This window comes from Copadichromis virginalis, linkage group LG3 (genome assembly GCF_057382275.1).
Source record: "Copadichromis virginalis isolate Kocher_CV1m ecotype Utaka linkage group LG3, C_Virginalis_male_GT1.1, whole genome shotgun sequence".
Taxonomy (NCBI): domain Eukaryota; kingdom Metazoa; phylum Chordata; class Actinopteri; order Cichliformes; family Cichlidae; genus Copadichromis; species Copadichromis virginalis.
In genome coordinates, this window is record NC_140620.1 from 38,641,222 (window position 1) to 38,660,064 (window position 18,843).

The 18,843-nt window shown below is 44.5% G+C and overlaps 2 protein-coding genes and 1 long non-coding RNA gene across 12 annotated transcripts in view; 2 read left to right on the plus strand and 1 right to left on the minus strand.

Annotated features, from left to right (window-relative positions):
• clcn3 (Cl-/H+ antiporter 3) overlaps nt 1-6,104 on the plus strand; it is a 45,835-nt gene extending 39,731 nt beyond the window's left edge. For 4 of the 7 annotated variants that reach the window (XM_085450981.1, XM_085450982.1, XM_085450987.1 and 1 more), the window contains one exon: nt 3,875-6,104. In XM_085450981.1, the coding sequence (XP_085307107.1) occupies nt 3,875-4,057 (183 nt within the window). In that variant the 3' untranslated portion in view covers nt 4,058-6,104. Of the gene's footprint in view, nt 1-892; nt 2,647-3,874 lie in introns of those variants that run through there. The other 3 variants (XM_085450985.1, XM_085450988.1, XM_085450986.1) reach the window with 2 other exon arrangements.
• Nucleotides 6,105-6,308: 204 nt separating this feature from the next.
• LOC146714582 (uncharacterized) lies at nt 6,309-8,785 on the plus strand. The gene is made up of 4 exons (XR_014918833.1): nt 6,309-7,195; nt 7,278-7,370; nt 7,664-7,855; nt 8,584-8,785. It is a non-coding gene; the product is annotated as an uncharacterized LOC146714582 (long non-coding RNA).
• Nucleotides 8,786-9,358: 573 nt separating this feature from the next.
• mfap3l (microfibril associated protein 3 like) lies at nt 9,359-16,967 on the minus strand. 4 transcript variants are annotated; one of them, XR_014918832.1, is made up of 4 exons: nt 16,532-16,967; nt 14,727-15,127; nt 10,288-11,225; nt 9,359-10,200 (listed from the first exon to the last, which is right to left on the minus strand). XR_014918832.1 is itself a non-coding variant. In XM_085450990.1 (3 exons), the coding sequence occupies exons 2-3, from the start codon at nt 14,992-14,994 to the stop codon at nt 10,351-10,353; spliced, it is 1,143 nt and encodes a 380-aa protein (XP_085307116.1). In that variant the 5' UTR covers nt 14,995-15,127; nt 16,666-16,967; the 3' UTR covers nt 9,359-10,350. The 4 variants fall into 4 exon arrangements, 3 of the variants coding, with proteins under 3 accessions (XP_085307116.1, XP_085307117.1, XP_085307115.1); XM_085450990.1 differs by having other exon boundaries at nt 9,359-11,225; nt 16,666-16,967; XM_085450991.1 differs by having other exon boundaries at nt 9,359-11,225; nt 16,575-16,967.
• Between the last annotated feature and the right edge of the window lie 1,876 nt (nt 16,968-18,843).

Genomic DNA, 18,843 nt, shown 5'->3' on the forward strand with positions numbered 1-18,843 from the left:
ACCACCAGAGCCTCTGAGCGCGCACCTGAGCAGCTGCATCAGAGTAAACAAACTCTGTTACACGTTTTGATATTGGTCTACAAAAAACGGTGTCCATTAAGTATTAATTGATAGTAAAGATAACGAGCATCGCCCTCCCTAAAACTGTTTGCATCCATAAAGTGCGTTAATGCACACGCACCACTTAAAAGCTGCAGTTTGCATGGAGTGTGTAAGCAAACAGAAGTGAGTCATAAACTAACACTGTGCCTGATAACTGAGATACTTCAGGCTATAAAGCAGGCTGAGCTAGTGATTGTGTGTGATGAACAATGATGGCACGTTGTAGTCGCTGTAAATCTCTGGATTTTATGCACAGTTCTCCGTCACTAATCCAGATTCAGGCGCACTCTTTTGCTTTTCATGGACATTTTGTTTCACACGGCTTGAGATTTTCAACACTATTCAGTAAAAGACGTTTAACATAAATTGACTGATATTAACTGAAACGGTGATTTCCTGGTTTTTAAAAATAAACGGTAGTTTAGCAGACGTGTGACGAGTGCTGCTGACGGTGTCTGAAAGGGGCTCAGTAGATTCCCACAGAGCAGAGTTCATCCCATCGACCTGCATTTGTACACACAGTAGCTGTTTCGTGCTAGCCCCGTTCACTCACAGCACCCTGTTGTGTTCCTGGCTGACTGTGTGATCAGAGACACTCAGCATGTGTGCAGTCGTGTAACCGTGAAGCCTGTTGTGTGTTTCCCATCTCCCCCTCACAACAGAAGTCATTTCAAGTTCAGCCTCCCAAAGTTTTCTGTTTTCATTAACGACTGCTTTTTCCCTCCCCCCCCCTTTTTTTTTTTTTAAAACCCCTCCCCTCTCGACCACAACCGCCCCGGGGGCTCCACAGATCAACGACATGTGAGCCGTCACCTGTGCAACGACTGGGCGAGTAGTTAGCCGCCTTGGGAAAGCGGACCACCGTTGCTTTAGTCCTTTTAAAGATTGAAGGGGGGGGGATGTTAGTAGGAGGGAGGGAGGGGGGCAATCTGTAGTGATGCGACTCATTCCTATAATCCCCCTCATCCTGTAGTGGTAGTGCGCGTGGTGGAGTGACGATGTTGTGTTGATTGGTGCCAGTAGTGCTGTAGCTTATGTAGCTAGCGTGCGATGATCACATGATTCCTTTTATGAAGTGATTACTAATCCTGTTCTTTAACCTGCCGATGTTTCCTCTGAGCCAGCAGTGTCCCGCCTTCTGCGTGTGGGCCCACAGCAGACATGGAGAAGGTGTTAGAATATACTCTGGAGTAAATGTTAAAAAAGCACGATTATGAGAAGCAATAGGAAGGAAAATAGAAACTTTCAAAGTAAATTATAAGTAAATTGTGTATATTGTCATTAGAAACACACAAAAAACACCATTTGCACAAGCTCCAGTTGATATAATAATCTGTAATAAGCAACATGGCTACATCAGCTACTGTGACACCACCCATCTGCTTCTGTTTCCAGATTTTGAAGCTTCAGTATTTTTGGTGCCATCATATCAGACGTTAGAAACGTCCGAGTGTGGACGAAAGGATGGAGGGCTCGTTTATCAGCTAACATGGCTGCACACGTAAACTGCAGCTCGCACACTCGTGTATCAGCACCAGAGGAATAATGACGGTCTGCAGCACAGATTTATGACCTTGCTGTGCATGCAGAGAAGAGTCAGGTGTACAGCACAGTTACAGGCTGCTTTATTATTAATGTGTTGTAATGTTAGTGCAGGTGGTGCTACGCTCACTTCCTGGCCCAGATTTTTACCTGAAATTAGCTGGGGCAGGTCACTGCTGGTTTAACTGGAAACATTGTGGTCACTCTTCACCTGACCCACTCTGATCTGCACCTGGCTTCCCGAGCCTCTGCTGCCGGTCTGATCAGCCGGCGGGGGAACCCAGGTCTGATCTGTGTGACTGCTGCTTCACACCTCCGCCCTCCACAGGTACCTCAGCTCCACCCACTCAGACCTGGGTTCGCTTTCAATTATTTGCCTTCTAGGGTCAAAACGCAGCTGAAGATCACGATTAATCATAAACGCATGAACTCCTTGTGGTCACCTGACTGCATTAACACAAAGCACACTGAGCTCTTTGGACCCAGCTCTACATGATTTGAGCTCTGTAGGAGTCACATAGCTCACTGCTTCTTCTTCTCACTGCTCTCAGCTGTTTCTCCTCTTCACCTGACCTCACTGCAGTCAGCAGGAGCATCGCCGATGTTTAAAAAGCTGCCGTGTTAGTCCTTAATGGCCCCAGCTGACTGACTAAATCCTTTACAGTGTCATACAGAGAGAAAGTGCTCCGTAGTGCTGCGAGGTGGATTCATCACAGGAGTCAGAAATCGCTATTGAAACATGATTATGAAATGAGCTGTAATTTATCACAACTTGAAATCACCTGTGTTTTGTGGAAACTTTCAGGAAAAGAGAAATCAGAAATGCAACCTGGAAGGGAAAATAAATCCTAAAATGTGGAACTTCACACTAAAAAACAGACTTTGAATGTTTTTCTGTACAACGACTGGGCGATGTAGACTTTCTGGCTCTACACAGTTCAAACCCTTCACCATTAAGTTTTTTAGCAATCTGAAATAAACATGATTACATTTTTAATGAAATTCGAGTCAGAATGTTGTTCATCTCCACAGACCCATGATGACTGACTTCATGCGAGCGATATAACCGCTGGCGACACAAAGCGGGTCTGTCGAGAGTTAATCTTTGAGGCGATCGACTAGAAATGAGGGTGAAGTGCACTGCTGATTGATATATGACAGAGTGGTAAACAGATTAGAGGGTTACCTTGGCAACTGGAGCTTGGACTCTCCACTAGCAACCAATGATGCTTTAATGTGAGTCACTTCCTGTGTGAACGGCCCTTTAATGTGACACTGTCGCCTGGTTACCAACGGGGACTCTGTCACCTGTCAGACATTCAGGGCTTCGTATTATGAAAATGATGTTACAGAAAGCACTTTGAAAAATGTCAAACATTAGAAATATTTCTCACAGGTTTAAAGAACAGGAGCAATTGATGTGTTTTTGTGACAGGCAGTAACAAAGTGTCTAAAGATACAAGTTGTCAATTACGTGTAGGCACATCATGAACCTGTAAAATATCAAAGGATGAACCAGTGTTACGCAGCCCAACGAACAAAGCATTCCTGTGAAAATGGTCAAGTACAAGGACTGAAAATGAGTGAAAAAGCATCCAATGAAAAACTTTGAAAGTCCTTCAAAAAAGACTGGAGAACTGTTGCTCAAGAGCACTTTAAAAAATACAAAAGCCGGACTGCTTGGAAACAAAATATAAAGAAGTGATGCTGGCTCGAGACTTTTGCACATCACTGTGATGTTTGCTGTCTGATCTTACTGCAAAAGCTTTAAATTGGACTGAATAAAAAGAAAAGGTAAAAGATAGAAATGTCCCGACTCCTGTGATGGGCACCGCCTCTTCCTCTGCTCCTCTGACTTTACTCCTGTTCACTGCTTCCTGTCTCCTCTGAAGGATCCAGCTCCTCCTTTTGCTCAGCAGCAAATCTCAAACGGCCGTGGCAGGGGTCTGAAGCGGGGGAAGCTGGGTGCTGTTTCTCACCTGCCTTTTTCCTCTTCCACCTCCTGCTGCTGACTTTTGCTTCCTCAGGGACTCGTGCTTTTGTTGGCCTCATTCTGACACAGATTCATATAATTAATGTCATACCAGAGCCAAAATTAAACCATGCGATTCTGTTTTTGCCAACAAAAACATGATGTTTTTATTGTTTCCTGCTTTACTTCAGCTGCCAACCACCAACACCACCACCACCACCTCCTCATGCTTCTGTCCCTCTTTGTCTCCCTCTGCAGGCGGCTTCTTGGTATTATCACAAAAAAAGATATCCTTCGTCACATGGCTCAAATGGCAAATCAGGATCCAGAGTCCATCATGTTCAACTGATCCGCTCTTTCCAGGACGGCTGGGGTGGAGGGGGCAACGAGGAGGAGGAGGAGGAGGAAGAGGTGTGCCTCCTGAACGGCTCCAGTCTCTGACACGCGGACCCCGTTTTTGTTTGTTCGTTTTTAGTTTTCAGCTGTAGACCCTGAACCTCACTGACTGACTGACTGAGGCCTCCAGAGACTTTCAGGCCACCCGAGGAGAAGACGATGACACGAGACTTTGTTCTCATCGTCCGGCTGCCGAGGACACGATGAGGTCACGGGTCGAAGGCACGCACACACACAAGGAATGCACTTTTTACACACACACTTTTGCACTCGCAGACACCTCACTCATGCATGCTGTACACACACACACACACACACACACACACACAAAAGACTCCCTAAACCTGTACAGCTACGCCCGTTTGCACTCTACACGTGCCTCACCCCCTTGTACTGTCTCCCTCCTCTGTGGTGGATGCCGCCTGGCTGGGGTCAAAGGTCAGGATGAACCGCTGATGAGGGACGCGATGAGGGACCTTGAAGCCTCCAGGCTCTCGTTTAAATAAAGTTTAAAACAAAAAGCAACATAAAAACAACTCACTTCCCTCACCCCTGCGCACACCTGAGCTGTCCGTCCTGCAGAAGATTACCTTGTTTACCTGTGAAGTGTGTGTGTGTCTGTGTGTGTGTGTGTGTGTGCGTGTCGTTAGCACCACTACATTCCAGCCAGGTTATCATCGGAAGTGAGGGGATGATCTTACGCTCCTCACCCCGAAAACACGGCAGCCTCTTGTGATCGCATCATGGCACGCTGCTGCTTCCCTGGGTCATGTGAAAATGAGGTGTGTGTGTGTGTGTGTGTGTGTGTGTGTGTGTGTGTGTGTGAGAGAGAGAGAGTGTGTGAGGAAGAGAGGACGGTACTGTATTTCAAGAACAAACGTGTTCCCAGTGAGGAGGGAAGAAGTGAAGATCTCTGTGCGTCCATTTCTGAGCCAGTTTGTGCTGTGTGTGTGTCTGTGTGTGTGTGAGACAGAGAGTGTGTGTGTGTGAGAGAGAGCGAGAGAAAAGGAAGGGAAAAAGGAAAAAGGTTGAGTTTTGTGGAATCGCAGTTTGTTTCTCCCCATGTGACCTTTAGATTATTGCTCTCCAATCATTTCCAAAGTCTGCTTTAAGTGATCAGTAACTTCATCAGTAACATGACTCGCGTACCTTCAGCCCGCCTTTTATAATTATAGAATATGTAAAAGTTGATCGTCTGAGCCCCCACAGGTGGCGTTTAACACTCCAAACTCATTTACACAACAAAGACTGACAGAAAGAGAGATCAACTGATCAGCACTCCGTGATCGATGCTTTGATCCACAGATTCTCAGTGTTTTTAATAAACGTGCTTCGTCCCAACATTCAGAGGCTGTGAAGCTGTAAATTGTCACGTTTTAGAAGATGAAGCCAGCAGACGGTAATTAAAAACCATTCAACTTTATCTGCACTACAGTTGTTGGAGTTTGAGAGATTTTTATATAGAGTTTGTACTCTGATCCAAAGCTGCCGCCACCTTAAATCCACGCGTGTTTGTTGGGTCTAACATGTCACTAACGCCTCGGATGAAGCTTGCTTTTTGCCCTGCATTGTTTTCAAGGTTGTAGAGGATAATACTGCAGAACATCTGGCTGCAACTGTCTGTCGCTTTCAATCACACCAGGTTTCTTTCTTTTCTCCCCACGTCTGCCAAGTGCCTGGCACAAGTTTTTTTTGTTTTGTTTTTTCTTTAGGCTTTTCACACCCCGATCTCTCTGCTCCCTCTTTTTTTTTTTTTTTTTTTTTAATCAAACGTCATCACTCGATGAAGGGAAATGAAGTGAGGTGTGTGTGTTCCTGTGTCCGTCTTTGCATTGCAGTGACTGTCCTGCTGTGGTGTGACAGGATCGTCTTTGTTACCTGTGGTGTTGCCTAACGTTGTGTTTCATACTGATCTCGATGTTTTTCTTTTTTTTGTTTCTTTTTTTTATTTATGGGTAGTCTGGATAGAGTTGTGCATTACTATAATAAATTTCATGTATGATTGCAACAATTGTTTGATTGTATATTAAAAATAAAACCTGTAAAGATTAAAATTTGTTTTAAATTTAAAAAAAAAAAGATTCAAGTTGCACACGAGGACTGATGTGTGATTTGTTCTCGGCAGGTTTTGCTTGTTGTCAGGTTGTTGAGCTCCACTTGTTAGCTGTCATGAAGCTCACAAAAGTCCTCGATTTTAGAATCAGACAGACTTTTCAGAAAACTTTATAGTTTCCACGAAGACAAAGTTTATTTACCCTTTTCATTAAAATAGAAACTCATTCTTACAAAAAAAAAGGTGCTCTATAAAATACAAACCATTCACCTGTTGACCGACAGGTTACCAGGTACACCTGATCAACTGCTTGTAAATCTAATCAGCCAATCACATGGCAGCAGCTCAACACACGTGATCAAGACGACCTACTGAAGTTTAAACTGACACTGGTATAATTGTTACAGAAACTGCTGGGATTTTCCCCACATCGGGAAAATATCCAGTGAGCAGCAGTTTTCTGGAGGATTTTATTTTGGGCAGACTGCTTCAAGCTGAAGGCAGGCAGCAGTAACTCAAATAACTATTGTTACCATAGTAGACGATGCAGAAGAGCATCTCTGAATGTTGAATCTTGAAGCAGATGGGCTTCAGCAGCAGGAGACCACACCAGCTGCCACTGCTGTCAGCTAAGATCAGGAAACTGAGTTCACAGGTTCACCAAAATTGGACAACAATAGACGGCGTCTGGTCTGATGAGTCTCTGGAACTTTCAGAAGGTAGGATTAGAAGTTGGTGTCAATTGCATGAAAGCGTGGCTCCATCCTGCCTTGTATCATCAGTCCAGGCTGGTGGCGGTATAATGTTGGGGATATTTTCTTGGCAAACTTTGAGCCCCTCGGTACTAACTGGGCATCATTTAAAAACCACAGCCTGCCTGAGTATTAATGCCAGTCATGTCAATCCCTTTATGACCACAGTGCACCATCTGATGGCTGCTTCGAGCAGGACAACACACCATGTCAGAAAGCTCAGGTCAAACTGGTTTCTTGAACATAATGAGTTCACTCAACTCAAACAACCTCCACAGTCTCCAGATCTCAGTGTGATAGAGCAGCTTTGAGATGCGGAAGAAGAGGAGATTCAAATCATAGATGTGTGATGCTGTCATGCCAACATGGACCATGAAGGTACCTAATAAACTGTCCAGTGAGTGTAACTCTTGATTTGCTGTCTCTTTTCCTTTCATGTAATGGCTGCTTTGTATTTCAGGTCATCAGGTTTTCTTCGGAGTTGTGGTTGCAATCTTGTGGTCTTTGCCAGAGGAAGAACCTGCAGGCCGAGCTATCACTTACTGTAAACATTGTAAGGATTTCATTATTGTTTGTAGTCAAATGCTGTGCAAATACTCTCCACCCTGCTTTGCACGTTGTTTATTCGGGCACTTAGAAACATTAGCATGGATAGGCACGCACTCACTCTCTGTTCTCATGTTGCTCCACAGCCATAATTTGCCATATTGTTGACACAGATGTGGCACATCTGGCAGCTGTGGTATAACTTTACTGTATATAATCTAAGATAAAAGCAGAATTTGATATGCAACTGATGATGCAAAGAAAATCTTGTTTAAAAAAGAATGTTATCCACTTTATCAGGTTCTTCCTCCAGAGCCAGTTGAAACAGGAAATGCCACCTAAATTTAGGGTGGATCTACTTACCCACTGGCTCATCTTACCCCACTTTCCTCCAAGGACACGCTGACACTGTGTGTGTGTGGCAGGACAGAACAAACGGCTAATAGGTTTCCACTGATGATTCTTCCACTGATGATTTGCTGTGCATAGACGGTATGAAACATCTTCTCTCTCATTCAGTCTCTCCTAATAATCTCTGTGGTTGCAGCTTTCTCAACAACTGCTCAGTCATATTGCAAGAAATCTGAGACGTGAAGTCATTTCTGTTTATACATGTTTGTAAAACAGATATTAATTGCTTTTTTTGTGATGTTAAAAAAGGATTTCAAGCCTAAAATGAACTCGTGTCTTACTGAAGCGTCTGAGGTTCCCTTTAGGTGTAATGCAACAGCCTGCTGCTGAAACAGAAAAGGCTTCTCTCAGATCGAGACATTTGTTTATTCGCACTGCACTTTGTGATTTATCTCTTGTCCTCAGACTAGCAGAAGCTAATTAGTGCAGACAGGAAGTCTTATAATGTTGTCCCAAACGCAGGAATGGGGTTGAGTTTGAGAGGTTCAGGTTTCCCAGAGATGGACCAGCTTCTGTGAGCAGTCCCTGCCCAGTGTCTCAGCGACCTGACAGCGATCCACTTACACATCTATCATTCATGACTCTGTCCTTTCCCTGTTCACCTCTATTCACAAAACGGTGTCTGATCCTCTTGCAGATTCAGAAACAAACAGGGCTTTCTCACCTAAATCCATATTAACATCGGATTAGCTGTGTGAACATTTTGTGTGCAGCTTCTCAGTTTGTGGGTTTGTTGTTTGAATGAATGTGCTGCTGTTCACCTGCATTCTGAAAGAAATGAGACTTATTTTATTTTTTTCTCTCCTCAGGAGATCTGTTTCCTCCATCACCTGTGTCTGGCACAGCCTCGTAGCCATGGCTACCACAGCCATTACACAAAAAGGTCTAACTTGCATTATTAACGCCCTTCACATGAATGCCTTCGGGAGCATACGATTTCAAGCTGAGGAAAAAGCAGACCTTGAGTGGTTTGTTATTGGACTGCAGTGAAAAAGAATAAAAGGACCAAAACTTCAATGCAACTTGTTTTGTCTTTATTCAGCTTTTAAAGGAGGTCAGTTACTCCCACTTCCATCTTAGATTTTTATTCTTGATTCTACTAGAGTAACTTTGCATGAGTCATGGCTCAAAATAAGCCTTGTTAGTGTATTATTAAAGGGCATAGTTGCAGCCGCTTGATGCTTTAGCTTCTCTTCTCTCAGCCAATCAGAAGTAAGATGACTGTTCCATTTTTTTCACAAGAGGTCACCACAGCTCCATGTTTTTGTTTTGTTTTTGTCATGTCACACTGGATGCTCTTTCTGATACAACCCCAAAGACTTTGTCTCCTCCTACAATTGAACCAGGAACCTTTTGCTTGTTGGGAAAAAAGGAAACACCAGAAAAAGCTGAGAACTACTGGTGTAAATGGAGAGGTGCTAATAATGGCTTATTTCATACAGGGTTGCTTGTGATAAATGATTACTTTGAACTGTGAATCATGCAAAGCTGCTGTAATAGCTGGAAATGAGCATAATAAGTTCCATTTAATATGCCAACTTCATGACTGATAATGAAAAAAAGACATCAGACCAAACTGTGGAATCATTTTAAGCACAGCACTTTCATTTTATTCCACTACAAAAGAGAAGCATCGAAGAGCACCAGAAGAAGCAGAACATCGCCCACTCATATCTGCCACAGACTGGACCGTAAGCCAAGCGAAGGGCCAAACAAAAGGAGTCATTTCAGTCCCAGAGAAAGATGTCTAAAATCCCAACATGCAGCAGAAATACGACTGTACTGTAAAGCTTCTGCAGAAGGAAGACGAAGACGCAGAAATCGGGTCAGGAGTCAAATTAAAATAAAATCACAAAGGAAGCGAAGCTGCTCTTCTCTACTCAAGCGAAAACAAGACACTAGTCTTAGTAAGAAGATAAAAATGACTAAGAAACAAAAATCACAGCACAAAATGGGCAGTAATAATAAAAATACTCAAAGTATTTTAAAGGAAACAGATCTAAGCTCCACCCAGTGTGTGTGTGCTCTCTCTCCTTGCTTACTTCCATGTTGTTAGAGATGCAGAGAGCTTGTACAATCATGAGTAAGCAGTCGGACTGTCGGCTATTGCTCCTAGAGTCCGGCATGCATCTGTAGGCTGTGACAGTAGCTGGATGTGAATTCTGGAGTGGATCTAGGAAGCTCGCTTTCACAATCCGAAAACAAGAGTACGCAGAGCAGCTTGAGGCAGATTTCTGAAGTATGTCGTTAAAAACCCCTAGCACTGTAAGAAACTACCAACTGAAAAATCCCCACAACTCTTTAAATAAGAACACAGGAAATGCCCGTTTACAATGCTTTGCTTGTTACATTTACACTGATATTCCTCCGCCCGGATACATTCAAGCACCCAGAGTCTCCTTTTGATTGATTTTCAGTAGATGAGCCTGCAGAGGTTTAGAGAGATTGTTCACAAACGATAAATACAACTGATTGTTTCTCCTCAAAATGTGAACTTACAAATGTTTATGGACCTTTTTCAAGTGGAAATGCATAGCAGGGTAACGTATCGTCTCTCCGGAGCTCGCCACAGTTCGTCACACGTGGCTCTCGTAGAACACCTGGCATGTTGGGGTCTTGCTTGCCACCGGTTCGTCGGCGGCAGCGACCTCCTCGGTGTCCTCGGGCTGCTCATTGTGGTGAAGAGAAGACGGCGGCGGGGACGGGGACGCCGTAGCCTCTGGCTGCTCTGCGGCTTCCTCGCTGTACCCGCCGACAACGAGTGGCGGGTGGACCGACACCTGGATGGCGATGTGCTGCGGCTGCTCGTGATCGGAGGAGTTGTCGGAATCGGCGGCGGGTGACTCGCTGCGTCCCCGCTCCCTCTCCTGCAGGATTGTGAAGACATCTCTCACCCCGATGGAGGGGAGCCGGCGTCCGTCGGGAGCCTGCCTGAGGAAGGTGTGCCTCATCTCCTCCACCCCCACCACCTCCAGGATCTCCTCCATGAAGGTGCGGCAGTTCATGATGAGTGGGGGCAGCGGGATGCTCCGGGCCAGCTCCTCGATGTACCGCGCAAACTCCATGGTCTTGAACTGCGTCACCTTGGCGAGCTCCAGCGTCTTGGCCGAGGTGATGATGGGGATCCTCTTGGCGATCTCAAAGGCCTTCTGCAGCTTCTCTGCGCCTTCGGTGCGGAAGAACTCGTTGATGGCTTTCTCCGTCTTCTTCAGGTGGCTGCTCATCATGCAGAGGCGTGTGACGTTCAAGATCATGATGATGGTGAAGGTGACCAGGCACACCACCATGTAGTACACGCCCATGTCGCCGTTGGTGAACACCACGCGCAGCGTCACCGTGCAGTTGGAGCTGCCGTACGCGTTGGACGCCATGCAGGTGTACTTCCCGCGGTCCGCGAACTCAATGCCAGTGATGTTGAGGACACCGTTGTCGAGCAGCGACCACTTCCCTCCTGCAGACACAGAGAAGGTCACGAATGTGTAAAACATGGAATAAAAAAACTTTTAAAGAATCAGGATTTTTGTTTTTGTGGCCCATCTGTTTGAAATGAGTTTGGAGGATTTGACTGTGTCACTGCTGCTGCTTTTCCCTGTTAATGTGCAGATTCGGTTCCTTGGAAGTTATTTTGGTCATGGCTGTGTTATCCTAACCGACTGAGCCAACAACATGAGCTTTTTCCTGGCCTGCACTGAGCCTCTGAGAAGTGACTTATGGGCACAAATGGTCTTTGTCTATTCAAGGCAATGACTCTGTTACCTTGTTTGACAGAAATGTAGACATTTTTATCTTCTATCATTTAATAAGAAAAGCTGTCTGCTATGTTGGAGTAAACTAAATCCCAATCAAAAAATCTGGTTAAAAATCATTTTATTACAGCAGCTCCGACTGAGACGTCTTCGCGGTTGCCAAACATTTTAGACCACGCAGAAAGAAAATCCCGTCATTAGTTTTAGCAGAAACTGGACATCCTGACCAGATTTAGAATCATGACCACTCAGTGGTACAACACGGCCTACTGAAGTCAGAGTTTAAACCCTGAAAATCCTCTTAATGCATCAGTCTCCCTGCTCTGCGAGTCTGCTGTAACCTCTCCTCAGCTGTGTTTCTGCAGCTGCTGCTTTTGAATAGGAGCACTTTGTTTTTTTATTCCTTCTCACTCTGCGTTTTAGAATCCGTCCGCTCAGGAAAACACGGCGTTTTATCTTCATGCCTGTCCTGTTACTGTACAGAAAGTCCTTTAAAGCATCGGCACTCTCTTATTCACCTCTATGCTGAAGTCAACAGTGCTACATGTTAATGAGATAAATGAACTGACTCGTTTTAAGGTAACATGTGGTTTGCATATGTGCGTGTGAGCGCAGAGCTGAAGTGACCTTAGTGTTCCTGCCATGCTTTCAATATTTAAACATGTCTCGATGTGCTGAGGTTTCCAGCACTGATCGGCACACAAGCGATCTGTTTACCCACTTGTAAACAGATCACGGGTAATGACGTCATCTATAAAGTTTGGTTCCCTGCTAGCCTACATTTGATAACCTCAGTCACAGGGTTGGCCACCAGTTGTGGTGACAGATAACTAACAGCACCTGTCAGGCAGCACAGGAGGTAACTCGAGAAGTGCTTAATTAAAATGTGGTTTACAGTCAAATCCATGGCAGAGCGATTCATACAGGGTGTGTGTGTGTGTGTGTGTAGCCTAAATGTTTGCTGGTTCTGTATCAGTTCTCATTAGAATAGTGAAGTGGCTGTTTTAGCTGAGAAACTGCCTGGAGTCAGAGTGGTGCTGTTAACACCTGTGTGTGGTTTAAAGGGAAAGGAGAAAAGCACTCGATGCCTGCTGTTCTCACCCTCATGAGCTATTCTAGTGAGTGATGGAGAAGCAGACGACTTCCTCTCACAGTCCAAAGACGTGCTTGTTAGTGAGGTACCACATACCAGGTGGTACCAGGTGCTGGTGGAGATATTGTTACTTACAGACCAAACAAAGTTTGTTGTTTCAACCTGATTCCAATCTTTGTGCTGAGCTCAGCTTAAGAGATGCTTGTCTGATAAGGTTTTGCAGCGCAGCACAGCGCAGGTGCGTTGTAGTCGCTCTGCAGTCTTTCTGCAGATGCAGTTAACATTCCTGAGTTATTGCCGTTTTCTACCTTTGGCTGAAAGTTGTTTTTAACGACCCTATTTGCTGCATATTTCCCCCACAGAGCAACGTTTTAGTGCATTCACCTCCTCCCCAGCTACTCACTGTCTCTACTGTGTGGGAGCAAGAGATGGACAGAAATCACAGAGGGCTTTTACAAATCTGCAGTATGAGGTCTAAAAACCACTTCTGCTCCTTTCTACTCGGCAATCACGATCAATTTCCCACACTGCTATCCGGAGGAGGAGAAGGATGAATGGGCATTCAGGAAATGTAGCCTGGCCGGCAAACAGTGTCCCGCCCATCCGCCTTTTTCATGTGGAGGCGAGCATTTCTAATTTTATCACCACCACCAGATTATAAAATGACTGATGTGCTGCCGAGTACTACGAGCTAACAAACTGCAGAAGCCTGTGCTACCAAGTAGGATGTGGGGCTTATCGAGGGAACTTCAGGGTTAACCTTGGGTGTTTTACTCTTGCTTCACACGCCACCTGCTCTTGAGCATGTTCTGTTTAAAATAAGAGATCAACAGGTACAAAACTACTGATCAATCAGCTCTAGGGAAAGGCACTATTCCTGGAGTATCCCTCAGATCTTAGCGCTGAGTTATTAAGAAGGTTTAAGGTTTGGTTTTTTAAATTGGGTCTAAAAGTCGCTATTGTTCCCAGATGAGCATCAGTTTTAATTGTTTGAAAATAGTTTTTGTTCTTTTAACCTTAATCATAAACAGGACACATATGTACTTTTGGACCTTCACTTATCCTTTGATAAAGCCAGACACACACATTCATACAGCCCTTTTCCTCTCGCACACCCACATCTGCTCCCTTTATCTTTGTAAAAAGCATGCACAGAACTTTCACCAGCAGATCTGTGCGTGTTTCTGATTGGCCAGGTACTGCTAACGTCACCCCTCTTTCATTTGAAAGTGTTGGCAGCTAGACTGATAAACCAGCTTCTTGTGACAGTTTGACTGGTAATGTTACAGTAAGTGAGACCTGATAACAGAAATATGTCCTGGGTATGATGAACTGGCTTCGTTTTACAGGATCCAGGTTAGTGACTCTGCTACGTTTATTGCTCAGTGAAGTACTGCCAGCTATGGGAAAGTCTATCTGCCCCTAATTATATTCCTGAGTGTAACCCAAGGGAAAAGCTGAGTGGTGGGTACAGACGCACTTCTGGGTTTGTAGGTCATAATAACAACTGCGGCTTCTCTTTCTCTCGCTCTCAACTGCAGGTTTCAACAGGTCGGCTCAGGAGGATCGCGAAAACAACAAACCACTGCTCCCTCCCTGTTTCTACTAAGGTGGATCACAGAGAAAAGGATAGTGGGCTCGAAAGAAAATCACTAGTTTAAGGCTTCCTGAATCTAATTGACACAGACCATCCATCAGAAAAAGAATAATCACTGCTGCCAGACAAAATGGAGAATAATTGGGCCACAATCCCCCCAGGAACACAAGTCAGACTCCTCTTTGAATACAGAGCCAGCAACGCTTCTGGTCTTTAGATTCTTACGATGACTGCTCAGAATGTTTAAAGCCCACAGCACAAGCTCCCGTGGGGAGAAACCTGTAGTGTTTATGCTGATTTCTAAGTCCTCGTTAACTTACTCCAATTAAGAAAATCACCCTAAACTCATGTGGTAACAATGATGATGCTGCAAGTAAATAAAAATGTCACTGCAAAAAGAAAAACAGTCAGGAACCACTCACTTCAGTGGGCTCCTTTAATGTGATCATTTTATAATAGGAAAGTGAGAGCAGGAAACCAGGTTTATAATGAATTTTAAAAAAAAGTCTATCTCACCGCTCGTGTCCACCCGGTGACCGTGGGAGTTGAACCACTGAACGCTGGGGAATGGGTCTCCAGTGACATTGCAATCAATCAGTGTGCAGCTCCCCTCTCGGGCAATTATCTGGCTCACGCTTGTGAACACAGCGGGGACAGATCCTCCGTCTGTCGCGTTACCGGTTTCCGTGTAGTTTCCGTCTGCGTTAAGCTGTGAGGCCCCGGCAGTTTGCGAGGCGACGAAGAACACCAGGACCAGAAAAACGAATCCACCGGCCCAGTTCATTTTCTCTAGCTGAAGGTTTGTTACCCAAGGGGGACGAAACTGTCATTCCTCCAGGGACTCCATCCTGCAGACTGGCTATCTCGTGATGCTTGAGGGTAATTTGGTATTCAGCTCAGGTCCATGAAGTATCTCACTGAAGCAAGAAAGTGAGGGGCATGCAATAATTAGAGACAGCCCAGGAACAAACTAATAATAATCAGATGTTTTGATAACTAGAACTCCAACCATAGGTTAATACACTTCTGTGAGACAGGATTACGTTTTTACATTTGAATTTTGTTCACACAAAGATCTAAGATCTAAAAGTATCCATTTACAATTACACTATATGGACAAAAGTACTGGGCCACCTGCATATTGCTCCTACAAGAGCTCCTTGGCCTCAAAGCTCCCAGGGCAGTGTTTGTGCTGATGTTAATGCCTATGCCACATCCCTCAGCACTCAGCGACCCCGCTCCGTAACTGTATCTGGGACTTTGTGGGTGAGTTGCTGTGGTTCCTAAAGGCTCCCACGCTCCAATAACACCACTCAGGGTTGATTTTAACCACCTGAATTCAAAGATTATGAGGTGTGGCCCAGCACTTTGCTTTATATACACTATGAAGAAACGCACTCCATGTTTAATAACCTGCAGCAGATTCTGTTTCTGTGCTAGATTTAAAGTGACAACAATCTTAACCCTGCAACCTCGCAGTTACTTCCCCTACACTGAGTTCTTATTCCGGTAAATACCATATTTTTGACCACTGCTGCTGTTATTACACTAATCACCCATTTCCTTTATGTCTCGCAGGGTTAACGGTATCTACTGTTCAATCAGCTTCCACTGCAATAAACTGCATCCGCATCTGAGCCAGTCACACAGAAATCCTCTCTAAAACACCGTTAAATGTTCATTCATAGACTTCAAAGTTAGCAACATCAAACGGCAGCATTTTTGCTAGTCTGAAGCTGACATCGAGCTAATATTCCAGCTAAAGGCTGGTAGTGTTACATCAGACAGATATAACGCACATAGTACAGCTTAACAACAACTACGATTAACAATGTTGTTGTTGTTTTTTTTAACGTTTTATCCATATAGGCAGCCTTGCTTTGCGTTACAACCGCATCTTTGGGCTCGATTAGTATGAAAACAAAGGGAGACTGCCACATAACGGAGCTGTGTGTGGGCTCCGGCTATTTTCCGCTGTCACACGTAAAGTCCCTCCGACAAAAATAACGTTACCTACATTACTTTATCAATTAGGTAGAATACAGATATGTCAATGCGGATATTAGTCATGTGTGGTTGAGCTGTTAAGATTTTAAACTGTGCTTGAGGATAAAATAAAATAAAACAAGGGCGTGGGGCCCGGCTACGTGCTGGACAGCAGATATATGTATGGGGACCCTTCCAGAACTGTGCCACCGCAGACTGTTTACACAGGACGAGGGTTCATTTCATGTATCGCTACAGTTAAATTGTCAACGTTACTGGACCAAAAGAGGAGAAACAAATAGCTGAAAAGACACCGGGTAATGCTGCAACGTTACCTCCTCGGCGGAGAGCCAAGCGGTCCAGCAAGCCGGTCCTTACCGTTGACAATGGCAGCGGCGGCGGATAAACGGTCCTAAAAACGGCAAAATCCGCGACTCCCCCGCTAATAAAACTCGGGCTTCATACTCACATCATGGTCGGCCGCTGTTTCACCTCGAAAGTTTGGTAGAAACTACCATAGTCGGCGGTTATCGCTGTGCTATTTCTGCTCGGGCATCATCGTCCTCCTCCTCATCGGACCGCTGACAGCTCGCTCTGCAAACGACGACTGAGCTGCTTCAAGGCACGGAGGGAGGCAACGTCGCCCAGTTGCTTGGGTTGCCCTGCCTGTACAGATGGCTGCCAGACTCAAACTCAATTCTCACTTTATACAATAAAAGAATATTTGTGACATGGTTTCTATAACTTAATCCATTTTAACATTCTTTGCTTGATTTTTGATCACGTGGGGTGCGCAGAGGGTGGGAAAAATGCAACACATGAACAAATACTGGTGCAGTGCAATACGATCTAATACCGCTAATATGCTGCCAGTACTTCAACTTATCCAAACCATCACTAAACCGGTTCTCTTATGCTCTCTGGTTAATTTATTAGCAGCTTACACCAGGCAGGGAAGATATTGGAAATTATGTTAACTTGAGCTTGACAAGTTAAACCACAAAAAGCCACAAGTTAATACACAAAACAGGTTTAAAAAATGTAGATTTTTTTTAATTTAATTAAAAATTAAGCACCATGGGCTGATTTAAAATGATACTTGTGTTTACATGGTTTACTTTCAGATAGATCAGACAAACCTAGACACACGAAGTAAGATATTAATTGGAAGCGTTAATACACAACACACCTGTGAGCATCAGTGCTGGAGCCTCGTTTATCCTTCCTCACACAGGATATAACTGCTGCATGTTTATGCAGCCCGGCCTCCAGACTCCCACGAGGACAGAAGTAAGGTCTGAACAGCTTTCCAGTGCAAAAGACTGATAACCTCGCTCACATAAAGCCTTGTGGCATTTAATAGCATGGCACACTAAGTAGGTTATTTTGTGCATGTCTGCATTACAGCGTAGGCCTATAGTAAGAGGTAAATGGGCTGTGGTGAAAACACATTCTAAAAGGCCGTTCAAGGAAAAGACTGTATGTGGATCACAATGCCAGCTTCCTTTTGAAACAATTAAAGGCAGAATAAAGGCTGCTCTAAATTTAGACCCGGCCAGGGTCATTCAGCCTGTACAGGCTGTTATTCTGTTTACCAGGCCTGATAAAAGGAGACCCTGAAGCCACAGCGCGAGTCGGGGATTGACGTTATATGCCAGAACCTCAGCAGGCAGTCAATAATTAAGTCAATGCTTCATCTATGTATAGAAGCTGTGGAGGTTAAGGAGGTGGTGTGTGTTTTAGCTTGTGTGGACGGTTGTTTTTATTGTTTCAAAGTAAAAACAAAACAAAAGTTTATTCAGTAACTTTAAGAGAATTTCAACTTTTCTGCTCTAGAGAGGATTTTGGTGCTTTCATCCATTTCTGTGTTAATGTTTCACATTATACCAAACAAATCTGGGGCACTGCTTCGGTTTTAAAGTTACTGTTGACTGAAACACATTCAAAGAGAGACCTCTTCACAGTTGCTCCTCTTCAGTTGTTGTTCAGATTCCCATCCTGGTATTTACAGAAATCTTTGCATTCAAATTTGAACGCTTCATCCACGACTGCAGTGAGAGGGGTAAAGTGTTAACAGTCTTGTATCTAAGCCACCTCGCTGACCCCGTCCTCCTTTCCAGATGAATGTTTGAGCAGTACACAAACACTTCAGACTGCTACATATTAACACAGCGGGGGCAGGAAGTCTGTACAAAGGAGAAGAAAACAGTTCCCACCAAACAGATAGACCCTGTTGTTGCTGTTGTCAGCAGGTGCTGTTATGTGAGAGCCAGCAGACTTTAGAAAAAAGGATGAAGAGGAAGACGAGTCGGTGCTGAATTGTTCATGACTCCACCTGAACCTGACCAGCTCTCAGGTCCCTCCACTTTGCATACCAAATATCCTTGGGCAAGATACTATCCTCAAGTTGCTATGGATGTGTGTGAATGTTAGCTAGAACAAGCGTAGAAAAAGCACTGGTGTGAATGAGGCAAGTTTTCTAAAGCGCTTTGAGTGCTCAGAGTAGAAAAGCACTATGTAAGAACCACACCAATTACTTTGTAAAGTGAAATCAGATCAGGCCACCTGCAATATGATCTGATTTTATCATCTGCACCAATCCCTGAGCAGCAAACTACAAACAGACTCCAAAAAAAATACAACAAAA

Excerpts from the sequence above, each read along its gene's own strand:
- mfap3l (XM_085450990.1), bottom strand. The coding sequence starts at position 14,994 with ATGAACTGGGCCGGTGGATTCGTTTTTCTGGTCCTGGTGTTCTTCGTC. Across the intron at positions 11,226-14,726 it reads TCACCGGGTGGACACGAGCG|GAGGGAAGTGGTCGCTGCTC; the intron begins GTGAGATAGACT and ends CTGTGTCTGCAG.